At 40.6% G+C, this 15,990-nt stretch overlaps 1 protein-coding gene across 8 annotated transcripts in view; it reads right to left on the bottom strand.

The window, feature by feature from the left end:
- The window catches only part of RASA1 (RAS p21 protein activator 1), a 127,584-nt gene that overhangs the window by 77,067 nt on the left and 34,527 nt on the right, over nt 1-15,990 (bottom strand). For all 8 annotated transcript variants that reach the window (XM_089679628.1, XM_089679629.1, XM_089679632.1 and 5 more), the window contains exons 3-7: nt 14,996-15,131; nt 8,152-8,222; nt 6,922-7,039; nt 4,357-4,388; nt 3,994-4,046 (exon numbers count right to left, since the gene is read on the bottom strand). In XM_089679628.1, coding sequence (XP_089535754.1) covers nt 3,994-4,046; nt 4,357-4,388; nt 6,922-7,039; nt 8,152-8,222; nt 14,996-15,131 — 410 coding nt within the window. The remainder of the gene's footprint in view (nt 1-3,993; nt 4,047-4,356; nt 4,389-6,921; nt 7,040-8,151; nt 8,223-14,995; nt 15,132-15,990) is intronic.

Here is a 15,990-nt window from a genome sequence, read left to right as displayed (position 1 = left end):
TCTGTTGCTGTCAACTCTCAAGATGAGATCCAAAGAACTGTCACTATCAGTGAAGCAAGCCATCATTAGGCTGAAAAAACAAAACAAACCCATCAGAGAGATAGCAAAAACATTAGGCATGGCCAAAACAACTGTTTGGAACATTCTTAAAAAGAAGGAATGCACCGGTGAGCTCAGCAACACCAAAATACTCGGAAGACAACTGTGGTGGATGACCGAAGAATTATTTCCCTGGTGAAGAAAACACCCTTCACAACAGTTGGCCAGATCAAGAACACTCTCCAGGAGGTAGGTGTATGTGTGTCAAAGTCAACAATCAAGAGAAGACTTCACCAGAGTGAATACAGAGGGTTCACCACAAGATGTAAACCATTGGTGAGCCTCAAAAACAGGAAGGCCAGATTGAAGTTTGCCAAACGACATCTAAAAAAGCCTTCATAGTTCTGGAACAACATCCTATGGGCAGATGAGACCAAGATCAACTTGTACCAGAGTGATGAGAAGAGAAGAGTATGGAGAAGGAAAGGAACTGCTCATGATCCTAAGCATACCACCTCATCAGTGAAGCATGGTGGTGGTAGTGTCATGGCGTGGGCATGTATGGCTGCCAATGGAACTGGTTCTCTTGTATTTATTGATGATGTGACTGCTGACAAAAGCAGCAGGATGAATTCTGAAGTGTTTCGGGCAATATTATCTGCTCATATTCAGCCAAATGCTTCAGAACTCATTGGACGCCGCTTCACAGTGCAGATGGACAATGACCCACAGCATACTGCAAAAGCAAACAAAGAGTTTTTTTAAGGGAAAGAAGTGGAATGTTATGCAATGGCCAAGTCAATCACCTGACCTGAATCCAATTGAGCATGCATTTCACTTGCTGAAGACAAAACTGAAGGGAAAATGCCCCAAGAACAAGCAGGAACTGAAGACAGCCGCAGTAGAGGCCTGGCAGAGCATCACCAGGGATGAAACCCAGCGTCTGGTGATGTCTATGCGTTCCAGACTTCAGGCTGTAATTGACTGCAAAGGATTTGCAACCAAGTATTAAAAAGTGAAAGTTTGATTTATGATTATTATTCTGTCCCATTATTTTTGGTCCCTTAACAAGTGAGAGGCACATATGCAAACTGTTGTAGTTCCTACACCGTTCACCTGATTTGGATGTAAATACCCTCAAATTAAAGCTGACAGCCTGCAGATAAAGCACATCTTGTTTGTTTCACTTCAAATCCATTGTGGTGGTGTATAGAGTCAAAAATGTTAGAATTGTGTCGATGTCCCAATATTTATGGACCTGACTGTATATACATACACATGATTTTGCATTTTCAGGTAGGGGGGCACGCGTGAGGTGTCACTGGGGATGTCAGGGACACCAAGTCCATTCCTCGCAATGTCAGAATGCCCGCAGCAGTCCCGCTATAAGTCGCTGATCACTGACATTACTAGTAAAAATTAAAAAAAAAAAAAATTACAGTATCTATACCGCCATTTGTAAACGCTAAAACTTTCACGTAAACCATTTAATTTACACGTATTGGAATATTTTTTTAGCAAAGACGTAGCAGAATACATTTTGGTCTAAATTAATGACAAAATTTGATTTTCTAATTTTTTTTACTGGACATGATTAATAGCAAAAAGTCAAAAATATATATTTTTTTCTCAGAATTGTCGGACTTTTTTTTTTTTTTTTTTTTATAGCGCAAAAAATAAACGCACAGGTGATCAAATACCACCGAAAGAAAGCTTAATTTGTAGGATGTAAATTTCATTTGGGTGCAGAGTTGCATGACCACGTAATTGTCAGTTAAAGAACCGCAGCCCGTAACGCAAAGAATGGCCTGGTCAGGAAGGGGTAAATCCTCAAGAGGACAAGTGGTTAAAGCGATTGTAAAGGCTGAAGGTTTTTTTTTTATCTTAGTAGCCACATGTATAGCTTTAAAGCAAATCCCCAGCAAGTACATTCCCCCGCTGTTTAATTCACTGCAGGAAGCCTAAGAAAATACTGGATAATACTGTCTAAAAAGAACTATGTGAAAGCACTAGGACAGGCATGTCCAAAGTCCGGCCCGCGGGCCATTTACGGCCCGGGGGTCGGTTTAATACGGCCCTCCAACAGCCCTCCCTGCTCTGTGTAATGTAGCCCTCCCACGGCCCTCCCTTCTATGGCAGACAGTCTTCTGCTTGAGAGCAGAGGGCAGTGAGTATGCCTGACTGCAGCGTGTTCTCCCTGGTCTGTGTAAATGCGGCTGTCGCACGGCCCTCCCTTCTGTGGCAAACAGTCTTCTGCTTGAGAGCAGTGCGCATGCGTGACTGCACCGCGCTGGGAGCGACAGAGGGTGGTGACATCAGGGCCGGGCTTCCAGCGTGAAGTGTGTTTCTCTTCCCCTCCCGGCTGCCGAGCAGAGACTTCAGCTCCAGCTACCTTTTTCACCCTTCACATTAGTGCAGGTAAGTTTTTTTTTAAATTTATTTTCAATACATTGTGAAAACTCAGCTGTCAGTTGATCTTAATGTTATGAAATGAAAAGTATGTCGTTTGCAATTAACTTGGCATAAAATAATTTATTTGCATTTAATTGTAATGGTTCAAAGAATGTTCGGAAAAATGTTCGGCCCTCCACCATGTTCACTTCATCCAATCTGGCCCTCTTTGAAAAAAAGTTTGGACACCCCTGCACTAGGACAATCAGCACTGTCATACAGATGTCCATAACCCTATATACAGTGCCTTGAAAAAGTATTCATACCCCTTGAAATTTTCCACATTTTGACATGTTACAACCGAAAACATAATTGTATTTTAATGGGATTTTATGTGATAGACCAACACAAAGTGGCACATAATTGGGAAGTGGAAGGAAAATGATAAATGGTTTTCAACATTTTTTACAAATAAAAATGTGAAAAGTGTGTTGTGCATTTGTATTCAGCCCCCTCGAATTAATACTTGGTAGAACCACCTTTCGCTGCAATTACAGCTGCAAGTCTTTTTGGGGATGTCTCTACCAGCTTTGTACACCTAGAGAGTGAAATGCTTGCATAATTCTTCTCCTTTGCAAAATAGCTCAAGCTCTGTCAGGTTGGATGGAGAGCGTCTGTGAACAGCAATTTTCAAGTCTTGCTACGGATTCTCAATTGCATTTAGGTCTGGACTTTGACTGGGGCATTCTAACACATAAATATGCTTAGATCTAAACCATCCCATTGTAGCTCTGGCTGTATGTTTAGGGATGTTGTCCTGCTGGAAGGTGTACCTTCACCCCAGTCTCAAGTCTATCGCAGACTCTAACAGGTTTTCTTCTACAATTGTATTGGCTCCATCCATCTTCCCATCAACTCTGACCAGCTTCCCTGTCCCTGCTGAAGAAAAGCATCCCTACAACATGATTGCCACCAATGTTTCAAGGTGGGGATGGCATGTTCAGGGATGTGCAGTGTTCGTTTTCCGCCACACAGTGTTTTGCTTTTAGGCCAAAAAGTTCAATTGTGGTTTCATCTATCCTAACCCTGCTTTAAACTTCTCCACAACTTTATCCCTGACCTGTCTGATGTGTTCTTTGGCATTCATGTTGCTGTTTGTTCAATAATGTTCTCTACCAAACCTGTGAGGGCTTCACAGAACAGCTGTATTTATACTGAGATTAAATTACACACCGGTGGACTCTGTTTACTAATTAGGTGACTTCTAAATGCAAATGGTTCCACTACATTTTAGTTAGGGGTATCAGAATTAAGGGGGATGAATACAAATGAATGCCACTCTTTTCAGATATTTGTAAAAAAAAATTAAAACCATTTGTCATTTTCCTTCCACTTCACAATTATGTGGGCAGGGCTAACTAAAGAGAACCTATATGGGCAAAGCACTTATTCACAAAGCCATGTGTGCTGTAATAAGACAGTATTAATGGACCACATTTACAATTGGATAGCAGTGCAAAATAACATGCTAAAATATACAAATGCATTTAATAAATAATATACCCGTCATAAGAAGATTATATGCTTCCTGTTTGTTGATTTTCCCATGGAACCATCTTTTGGAGTTGAGGGGGGAGGGAGAAAAAAAAAAGAATATTAAGAGAGAAAAACTAAAAAAAAGTGTTTACATACATTACATTGGTGAATTTCTTTCCTCACACACAATACATATAAAAATAAACTGAGATGTATAGCACCCGTCAGTAAAAGATTGTACCTATAAATGGGAAACACTTTATATCTGAATATCAGGAGAAAATGAGCACTACAGATTATCTGAGCAACTACTCATAAGTACTACACTTCCTCTCATGTATACGGGAAAAAATAATGCAACCAATATCATTTTTCTTGCGCTATACTTACACCTTTCCTTCATGTGGATCTTCTTCCCTCCCCTAAAAAAGTAAAAAAAAACAAATTGTTAAAATCCTATCTGGTATACACAACACATTTCTTTTGCTATATGATCCTGTTTTAATCTCACTAGATTAAACCACTGAGCATGCCTTACAGGATCCACTTATTCCAGGATAGCAGCATTTTTGTGGGGAAAAATAGCATATACACAGACACAGCATAGGCTCCTCCCACTTGAGCAGTGCCCCCAAGGAAAGACACTCACCCTGAAGGCACGGCTTAGCGCTCGTCCCTGAGCTGCTGCTCTATACGTCCATAAGACACATAGAGCTGTGGCTCTGCCACACCCCCGCTCTCTCCTCATTGGCTCACTGGCTGTCTCAGCCAATAAGGAGGAAAAGTCCCCAGACGTGCTGGAGGGGCCGCAGCACACAGGTTTTCTTGCTTGCTCGTAGAATGTGGCTACTCAGGAAACTTCTTACAAAGTTCTCTCATGATGGTACCTGGACCCAGCCAGAATAGCCAAATATGTTCCAAATTATCCACCCTTGAGCTTTTAGAGGCTGCAAAAACAAGGGTGCCTAGCCACATGTGTGGTTACCCTGTCCTATAATGAAAACTATTTGGACTGAAATCTTCAACAATCTCTTCATACTTTCCATTCTCTATTCATACTGGGAAAAACTCTATGCCCACACCAATCTGCAGTACCCTATCAGCGTTCCCCAGATATTACCAGATGACGATTCTAGCTTCTATTACAAACAGCAGCCAATGGCTGCCAAAGCCTGGAAAATGCCTCAACTTGGGGCCCATTTACACTGGTGCATAATTTCGCACCGATCTGCTTTCCCACATGTAACTGCACAGTGGTGAACCACACTACACTTCTGTGCAGTTATATGAAGTGTCACATTATACACAAAGTTTGTTAAAAAGAAAAAAAAAAAGAATGCACATTTCACTGCCCCCTTCCAGATTGCTCTGGAGCCCCCCTCACCTGTAACTGTCAGTCCCTCACAGACCTGTTTACCCACCTGGCTTTTATTTCACTGCTCTTTTGTTTGGACACTCACACAGTGTAACATGGTATACTGAGATAGCATGTACTCTTTTTACTACGGTTTTAACTGCCTACATCTCTTCCAAACAGTGCATTCTCTGAGTCGTCCTCTCAAAAATAAATTTTTTTTTCTTGTTCAAAAAAAGGACATTGGACCATCATTTAACTTGGTTACCTTGAATATCAGCGATTATGACATTCTATTTTTAAAAACTAAACATACAGAAGCAATACACCTATTAACAAAGGTCTGCTTTCTTCCACAGCCCTAGGTGATATAAATTAACAATAATATAAATACATTGGCAGATAAAAATATCACCAAGTATTGATCTTAAAAAGAGTATACATGCTGACACAAGCCCACTTCCTCTGGGTAATCCTCAGGGGCAGAAGTGGTTTCCCTAATAATAAATGTTTTCTACATGTTGGTCTATTTTTTAAAAGGCATGTAAAAAACCTACACGCTGGGCCTGATTTACAAAAGGAATGTACAAGAGCAGTGATAAACAATTAATGTCTTTCAATCACTCCTCCCCCTCCATCAAGAGATTGTGTTCTATCTTGTATCCTGATAGCATATTAGCATTTTTCTATGTTCACCTGCTGTTCTAACAGCACTGAAGCGGTATTAAACCCAAAACCAAAAATGTAATCTATTGCAGCTTATTATTAGATGTGGTAGCTGCATTCGTTTTTTTTTCTTTGACTCCCCCACCCGTTTTTCCCCGGTAATCTTGCCAGTAACACACCTCCTGTATTATACAGACACCACTCTGAATGAATGAGCACAGGAGGCACAGCAGACAGCTGCACTGTGTCTGGGGGTGTATAGTGTTGAATGTATTAACAGATTTAAATACAACAAATTGAAGCCACACTTTATAATCAGTATTTTCACAGGTACTTGTACTCGTGATAATGCACCCAATACCCGAAACAGATACTTTGCGGTGCAATTTGCATCCTTACAAAATGAATGTGTGCAACTTGCACTGCATGAGATTTGAACAGAGCAGTAGAGGAGCAGTAGGGAAACCTACTGAACAGAACAGAGGAGCAGTAGGGAAACCTGTCTGAATCACAAGCGGTTTCCCTACTGCTCCTCTGTGAATCCAGGCTTTTCATAGCCGGAGTTCACACAGGAGCAGAGGGGGAAACCTCCCTGCACTGATCCTAAGCTATTGCACAACGAAAAGCCTCTTTAAGGGTCTGGGGATCTGAAAACTCCATGGCTTTCTCTCTTCTTGCAGCGGGCTAGATGGCTTCTGATTGGTCAGCACCGTCATGATAGGATTAGGGGCTGAAGGAATAAAACTAGGGACAGCAATACATTGGAAAACCATAATTAAAAAAAAAAAAAAAAGTTGCACAATAAGTGTGAACACTTATTAACACCCCCAAGCGTTACAAGCTTTCTTTTAAGTCACTTGTCTCCACAAATGACTGAACATCTAAAACAATGTACAAATGTACATCTAAAACAAGAAGAAACCACATAGACTAACCACTTCTTTCACCAAATCTTCAACTATAAGCCCTTGTTCGTTTGTACGAAGATTGGTAACCCACATCCATCCATCTTCTAACTCATTGTGGACAATAAACATATCACCTTTCAAGAAACTGAAAGAAAAAAAAAAAAAAAAAAAAACACAATTAGAACACAATGTACGTGCTTTAGATGATAGCTCGTGTGCATTCCCCAACATTTTATTCATTTCATTATTATTCCTGGTATACACAGCTTGGCCCAGCCTAATTTTAGCTTTTAGACTTCTGAAAATTGTCATGTGTTAGAAATTGTTGATATGGTTACCAAAAATTGTGACACAGATACTGTTGTTATACATATATCTCAGCCCATAAAATAATGAATCCGACTAGCGAGGAGGAAGGTCACAGCCATTAGACAAGGTAAGCATGAGCCTGTGGCAAATAACAGAATGATATCAGCAAAGGTTATCTTTAGTAACAGTAGTTTTAAAAATAAAACTGGAAAAACAATTTTTTTCTTGCACCTCTGTCTTTAAGTTGCATTAACCACTTGCCCTCCAGAGGATTTACCCCCCTTCTTGACCCGGCCATTTTTTGCAATATGGCGCTGCGTTACTTTAACTGACAATTGTGTGGTCATGCAACGTTTTACATAAATTAAATTTATGTCCGTTATTCCCCACAGAGCTTTCTTTCGGTGGTATTTTATCACCTGGGTGGGTTTTTTTGTGTTTGTGTTCTAAACAAAAAAAGACTGAGAATTTTGAAAAAAAAAACAAAAAAACTTTTTGCTATAAAACACATGCAGTAAAAAACTTTTAAAAAATTAAATTTCTTCATAAATTTAGGCCAAAATGTATTCTGCTACATGTCTTTGCTAAAAAAAAAAAAAAAAATCAGCATGTCCCCTACCCAGAAATGCACAATCACGTGTATATATACACACGATTTTGCCCATCCCTGACTCCCTGTAGCAGTACTTCTGCTATAGGGCGTTCAGAAAGCAGTTAAAAAAAACATTATAATGTTGCCAAAAGAAATCTTTGTCTTTCTGAAATAAAAAAAACAACAAATATATCTACTATTTCACTATTACAAGTAGTAAAGAGTAAAGTTTGTGACAAAAGAATTTGCCCATAGCTAAAATTTAAAAATGTTACTGGTCCATATCGGATATACAGGTGCAAGAGCTGAGTGTTTAAATCAATGTTCCTCTGAGAAATGAGAAAATAGTTCTTTACCTTATTTCATCTGTGTCTGGGACTTTAGTGTATGGAAGAATTGCACGAACTCGCCGTCTGTCTTCTACTGGCTGCAAATAGAGAGTAGAAGGTACAAAAAACTATTCTGTACATTCACAATGTGAAAATTGGTTAACTACCTAGATTCCTCAATAGTACGCTAATAAAACTAACATTATAACAATCCTTTCCTTATGATTAACTATAGGAAAAATAGAATGAAGCCAGACACTTTAATAAGTAGTCACCTAAAAGACCCATCTTTGTTGAAATAGAACTACTGGAGGAGAGAGAGAGAGAGAGACAACCATCCCAATGTCTTGTTACTCTGAACACAGGACAATGCAAAGATTCAGGTTCTGCTGACCAACCTCATAAACCTTGCTGTAATCCAAACAGTGGAACTACCACATGTGTATTTAGGTAGAGTGAACTCAACTTCAACGTTATTACAGTTCATTTTCAGAACAAGCCTTTTGGAGATCTCCCCCTTTATTTTGGTCTAAAAAGTGATGATACACAGAGGTATAAATAACTGCTGAGATAAAACTTAAAATTAAAGCAGCGCTAAATCCTTTAGGTAAAAAAATAGTTAGGTAAGTTTTTTTTTTATTGGAAAAGAGCCATATGCTGGTCTGCCAGCAATCCTTTTCGTAGTGTACAGAATTAGGCACATGCGGGTTAGTGTACCATCTCGGCATGCTAGCCATTAAAGATGGTTGAGAATCTGAACCCAGAGCATGAACAGATAAATATGTCAGTGGTGGTAAATGAGCAATGAAAAGAAAAAGATAAAAAAGAAAGATTGTGGCAGGTGCAGCACCGGTGGGTTCCCTTTGCCAAGCAATGAGCAAGTATGCAGTGACACTTGTACATTATGAAGAGGAGAGTAAAAAGAACTGGGTAACAAAAGTCAGCCATGTAAGTAATAGAGATAGGCAGAGTCACAAAAGGTGAGAATATTTATCAATTTATCTAATAAGAATTTAGAAAACCAATCATTAACAACTGGTTCACACCAGATGACATCCAGTGTGTTTTTAATCTGCATCAAAAACGCATGTGCAGTGTTTTCTATGTATTCCAATGACCATAGTTCACACCAGTGCAGTGTGTTTCAGTGCAGTAAACAAAAGTAGAACATGGTGCATTCTATTTGTATGGAACACATCTGGAATGCAGCAAAGCACATCAAAAAACATACAAAAGGCAGAGAACGCATCAATAATGCAATGGAATACACGTCCTGAATTGAGATGAAAGAAAAAGAAAAAAAACAGTGGAAAAATGCACTGGAGCACATTAAAAATGTGCATACAAAAAGGCATGCGGAACACAGAAATTGTGGAATGGTTTGATTAAACCAAGGTTGAACTTTTTGACCATAGTTCCAAAAGATGTGTTTGGCGCAAAAACAACACTGCACATCACCAAAAGAACACCATACCCACAGTGAAGCATGGTGGTGGCAGCATCATGCTTTGGGGTTTTCTTCAGCTGGAAATGGGGCCTTAGTCAAGGTAGAGGGAATTATGAACAGTTCCAAATACCAGTTAATATTGGCACCAAACCTTCAAGCCTCTGCTAGAAAGTTGAACATGAAGAGGAACTTCATCTTTCAACATGACAACGACCCAAAGCATACATCCAAATCAAGATAATAAATAGCGAGAGCTGTGTATAGCAAAAAGCAGCTAGCACAAGAGACAATGACAATAAATCTCACAGTAACATATGTGTATAAAGCACAGCGCTAAAACATATAGCAAAACGTCCAAGAGTTTTGAAAAGCACCAAATAAAGTTTACACATATGTGCAAACAAAAATAAAACATCAGGGGAACAATAAATGACTAAAGTCCATACAGTGTAAAATATAGGTGCTAGTGTAAATCACAATAAAAAGGTGACAAAGTATAGTCCATATATGTGTCAGTGGTACTGGAAGACACAAAACAGCAACGTGTCCAAAACAGTGCCAAGGGATCCAGTGAACACTCCACCACCACTATGCACTCACCAGAAAGCTACTGGTGTAGTAGCAATGATCGATGGTCGATCAGATACAATGTTCACAATCCTTAGCCAGAGATCCTCTTAGAAGAAAAGTTCACCACACAGAGCCCAAAAAAACGTTTATAGTGTAGTACTTATTTAAAGGCAAAAAATAAAAAAAAAAACTTTTCACGTGGAAACAGTGTATACATGTGTGAATACACATACCAAGATAGCCGTCGCTCCGAATCCTGGACACGGCGGCGTGACGTCAGTACATAGGCTCCACCCAGTGCGTTTTGTGCACATGCACGTCGTCAGGGGGGCGTACCACTGACACATATATGGACTATACTTTGTCACATTTTGATTTTGATTTACACTAGCACCTATATTTTACACTGTATGGACTTAATTCATTTATTATTTCACTGATGTTTAAGTTTTTCTTTGCACCTATGTGTAAACTTTATTTGGTGTTTTTCAAAACGCTGCACTTTATACACATACACCCAAATCAACAAAGGAATGGCCTCACCAGAAGAAGATTCAAACTTTGGAATGGCCCAGACCTGAATCAGATTGAAAATCTGTGGGGTGATCTGAAGAGGGCTGTGCACAGAAGATGCCCTCACAATCTGACAGATTTGGAGTGTTTTTGCAAGGAAGAGTGGGCAAATATTGCCAAGCCACGATGTGCCATGCTGGTAGACTCGTACCCAAAAAGACTGAGTGCTGTAATAAAATCAAAAGGCGCTTCAACTAAGTATTCGTTAAGGGTGTGCACACTTATGCAACCATATTATTTTAGTTTATTTTTACTTTTGTCCACCTAAAAGATTTCAGTTTGTTGTTCAACTAAGTTTTACAATTAATAGCAAGTAAACGCAGCATTTTGACTTGCCTGTAAATTCCATATCTTGGGAGTACAGTGCAGGACAATGGCAAAGAATTTATAGACCCTGGGTTAGAGTCTCATACCTTCAGGTGATTGGACACTGGCATGGCTTTTGAGGACATGCCACTGGGGGGTTCACCTATAACCCCACCCAACTCCGTGAGCCCTCAGTCTTGTGGCAAAAAATGCTGAGTAACCAAGGAATGGAAAGGAAGGGCAGCCCGTGTCCTGCACTAAACGCCAAGAAATGGAATTTATATGCAAGTCAATATTCTTCATCTTAATTATACAGTACAGAGGAATGAGGTAAACTAATGGCTTTGAATACATCCAGACAATGAAGAGTGTCTTCCTTTCAATGTTTTGGAACAGGGAATAAGGGTGGTAGGACTGTGTCCTCATTGAGGTGGAAGGTGGTCTTGGGCATAAGACTACCTTATCTTTGTTAAGGATGAAGCTCCTTACAAGAGAGGCTCCAGTTCAGACGTTTGACAGATGTGATATCAACCAAAAAGGAAACTTTGCAGGAGAGATCATATAGGGGAATAACTGCAGAGCAGAGAGAACCAAGCCGGGATCTCAAGAAAGCACAGTGTGCTGTAAGGGGGGCTTGATGTGAGTTACACTTTGAATAAAGATTTTTTTCTTACAAGGGAGTGTGAAGACAAAGGTCTTTGAAAAAGAATGGACAAGGCCAAAACCTGACCTTTTAGAGTGCCTGAGGCCAACCTCTGGTCAAGATTTGATTATACAGAATGCGAGGCACCAAGTAATTTCTGGAATTAAATAGCCAATGTCCACACCAGGCAAAGGAGGATTTCCAGGTATGATGGCAGATCTTTCTGGAAGTGGCTTTTCATGCTTTTAGAAAGATAGGAATAACAGAATCAAAAATCCCTCCATCTCCTACCACCTGGGCTTCCATGCAGCCATGCCATTAAAGCCAGAGACGAAGAATCAGGATGAAATAGAGGACAACAGATATGGCCAGTTAGGAAAGGTCAGGTGTCATCTGCTAGAAGCCCGAGTATGTCAGTGTACCATATCAGGGAATTATCAGGGATATAAAGATCAGTGCTAGAGGATTCTGACCACTAACAGAGGTAGTCTGTGTTTTTGAATCTGGAGGCTTAGGATGTCAATATCACGAATCCCCCATTTATGATTTATGAGACAGAAGATGTCTGGACGAATAGCTCATTCTCCTTGATCCAGGCGGTGGCTGGACTCCTGGGGTGTGGAGTGCAGAGATTGCTGGGCAGCAAGTTTCCATCCATAAGGTTCTCTGCTTGCTTTCTATAAGGCTAAATGACTCCTGGTGCCCCTGAGCAGTTGCTGTAGGCCACAGTCATGGCATTGTCTGACTACACCCTCACCCTGCAGAATCCTTGATTGAAGGAACATCTTCATTTTGTACAGGGAGAGGTTTTTTTAGGACAGACTGCAAGATAAACCACAGGAACAGAGCACTTTGTAGTGAATTCTTTTTCCACTGCACAGAGTTTGGCAAAGATTTTAATTTTTTTTTAGAGAAGTGGAAATCTTTTCTGGTGTGATCCAACTGTCACAGATTGCCCATTCTATTTCTTCATGAACGGGGAATGTCTTATCAGTTTCTGCAGGTCCCTTTTAACCCAAAGGGGCCTGGTGAAACAGAGGAGAATCAAGGACTGCACATGGCAGCAGTAAGCTTATCCACATTAGGAAAAAATGTTGCGTGAAGCTCCTGCTTTAGGTGTAAGAGTGGGGGAGAAAAAACATTTTCTGCTGCCTCTAATTCTCATAATTTCTGCAGCTTCTATATCCTCCTCATTCCATTCTGTGCCTGCAGACATATTGAGATACGACTCTGGTAGACAGAGGAGCTGGAGTGGTGCTTCTATATCCTCCTCATTCCATTCTGTGTCTGCAGGCATATTGAGATACGACTCTGGTAGACAGAGGAGCTGGAGTGGTGCTTCTATATCCTCCTCATTCCATTCTGTGTCTCCAGGCATATCGAGATACGACTCTGGTAGACAGAGGAGCTGGAGTGCTGTTCTATAGCCCTTGACAAACATGGCTGAATTAAAGGAGAAGTACAGCCAAAGCTCTTGGCAAAGATGGCTGAATTAAAGGAGTAGTACAGCCAAAGCTAGTTTGGCTGTACTTCTCTTGTGGATCACAGGAGTACAGTTCATTTTGCACACCTGTGACCCGTTTTGTAACTGACGTCACAGAGCTGTTCCAGGCTGGGGAAAGATTGAGATCATATGGTTGAGATCCACTCAGGAGCTTGCCCCGGCACCTGGCTCAACCTCTCAGCAAGCTGCAGAGAGCCTAAGCCAGCCACTCCCCCCCCCCCCCCAGCCCTGCTCTCCAGTGAGCACTGGAGCGGGAGAGCAGAGAGCCAGAGACTGACAGTCCCAGCTGTCTGCTCAGAGCTGCTGGGGGAAATGAGCAATCAGCGGTGTTTGATTGCTCAGTTCTCAGGCCTTAGAGCCAGCGAGGGACAATAGGACCTAGGTAAGTACAATTGTAAAAAAAAAATTAAAAATCACATACTTCTCTTTTAAGGCCATTCAATTGTCTAAGGAATTGTGATATGCTGTAGATAAAGAAAATTCTGCTTTTGTCAGGTAGGCCACTTGTTGCATGCTTGATAAAGCATTAGATGCAAACAGTTGTTAAAATCTCTTCCTGCTTTAATGTAATGAAAGCATTGTCATTCTGAGGTTGAGTGCTTTGCGGGCCTTCGGCAGAACAAATGTTCGCCTGAGGTCTAGCCACGGCTCTATTTTGCCTGGATTCCACCACAGCTATGGGGGAGGGTGTGCCCTAGTGGGGCACTCACAAAGAGTGTGGAACATAAAGCAGGCATATCTGGAAGGAGCACGCAGCATCCCGGGTGTAGATTGCCGTGTAACAAATTCTTGTGGCAAAAGTACTTTATAAGGGCTCTAGGTGGAAGCTGCAAATAAGTGTGCAACCTGTGGTGTGGTGTCATACCTGGTCATTCACTTAAGACTGAGCTCTAGGCAATTTAAAATTTTAGTACCAAGTTTGAAAAGTTTACTCAGTAAAGAGAATACATTCCAAACACAGCCCTGCTTTTTCAGTAACAGGCAGAGGCTCAGGTTTTACCCATCCACGATGCTGGGCTGTATATTAAATCAAGGCTTCAATTGTTAAGGTGAGCATACCTCCGAAGGGGTTTTCAGGGTCTAGGTTTCATAGTGATGAACCACGGCCCTGGACCTGTATAGTACCCTGCGACTCACCACAAAGTGTGGCACAAGTGCCAAGGTAGGTGCCTGTGCAGGATCCAGTACCCATACATTACAGCTTGCTTCCACAGAGTAGGGTCCTGGTACAATCCCAAAGTTTTACAGAAGTTGCGCTGATCCATGTGCACCGCTCTATTTGTGGTATTGCAAGACAGTGAACCCAAGGAAAAAATACTAAAATAGTTAATGTAGGAATAATAGGTATAGTGATGGTGAAGTGCAATCTCAAATGTGTAAAAAGTGGCAATCTCTTGTGAGTGTGACTGAGGGGCAAGTTCATCAGTCAAATACTGGAACAATCAAGAATTAGACAGAGTCACTATGGTTGATGGCACAGAAGTTACTAAGGAGAGGTTGCATAGCCGTGTGAGGTTGGGGCAGTGTGATGTGCACACCACACTGCCCCAACCACTGACGCACTGCAGCCAGCACAGACAGCTGCAGCACACTAAACCAATGCCATTTACTGTGTGGCAGCTGTCCATTTATATGTGAGCATGCCCTAAGAGCATTATTATAAATCTGTGGAAGCTGTGTGTGAGCACTATATTTTTTACAGAAATTCTAAATCCATTGTTATTAGCAATGTATTTGGTAGTAACTGCTGTATGCTGTGACATTTCAGTGGTTTCCCACTAACAGGTTTTGTGGCAAATGGCTTTACACTGCAACTTGTAACACTTACCTCTGGTGGTGCTACAGGAAACAAAAGCTTCTCCTCTTTCAATAAACATGACACATGACTGTAATATCCTATAAGGTCTGAAAGTGAAGAAAACCGTCTGCCTCCAATGTAGAAGTCACCACACATTGCTATGATCCTAAAAAGAAGCACAGTCAATTACACATTTTAAACTATTTTGTACTATGGAAAAACAAAGAGCTCATCACACAGCCCATCAGGCGATAAATGTGGAAAACAAAGTCTAGTAACCCTAAGCAAACAACAAATATTTTGCTCAACTAATCAAAATAATCCAACAGCAACTGGCTGCTATGAATTGTTGCATTTCACAAACCATCACTGATCTCTGCCTCACTCAGTCAGCCTATGTATTTTTATATTGGGAACTAAAAGCGGTTTACTTGTCTTTAAATTTATGATTTGTGATTAACCGCTTGTCCTCCTGAGGATTTACCCCTCTTCCCTCCCAGGCCATTTTTGCGTTACAGAGTTGCGTTAGTTTAACTGACAATTGCGCAGTCATGAAATGCTGCACGCAAATTAAATTTATGTCCTTTTTTCCCCAGAGTTGAGCTTTCTTTTGGTGGCATTTGATCGCCTGTGCAGTTTTCAATTTTTTGCGACAATTTTGAGAAAACAAATATTTTTGAATTTTTGCTATTAAGCATGTCCAGTAAAAAAAAAAAAAAAAAAATCAAATTTCATCATAAATTTAGGCCAAAATGTATTCTGCTACGTCATTGCTAAAAAAAAAAAATTACAATTGGTGAAAATTAATTGGTTTACGTGAAAGTTATAGCGTTTACAAATGGCGGTATATATACTGGGATTTTTTTTAATTTTTTACTAGTAATGGTGGCGATCAGCAACTTATAGAGGAACTGCAGCACACATTCTGACACTGGGGGGGAACTGACTTGGTGTCACTGACATCTCCAGTGACACCAATGTAGTAAAAAAAAAAAAAAGCATTGATACTGTACTAATGGCACTGG

The sequence above is a fragment of the Staurois parvus genome, unplaced genomic scaffold, assembly GCF_062004578.1.
Source record: "Staurois parvus isolate SC_StPar_1 unplaced genomic scaffold, SC_StPar_1.0 ptg000229l, whole genome shotgun sequence".
NCBI classification, from domain to species: domain Eukaryota; kingdom Metazoa; phylum Chordata; class Amphibia; order Anura; family Ranidae; genus Staurois; species Staurois parvus.
Note: the sequence above shows the minus strand (reverse complement) of the source record. Positions and strands in the feature narration are given on the sequence as shown.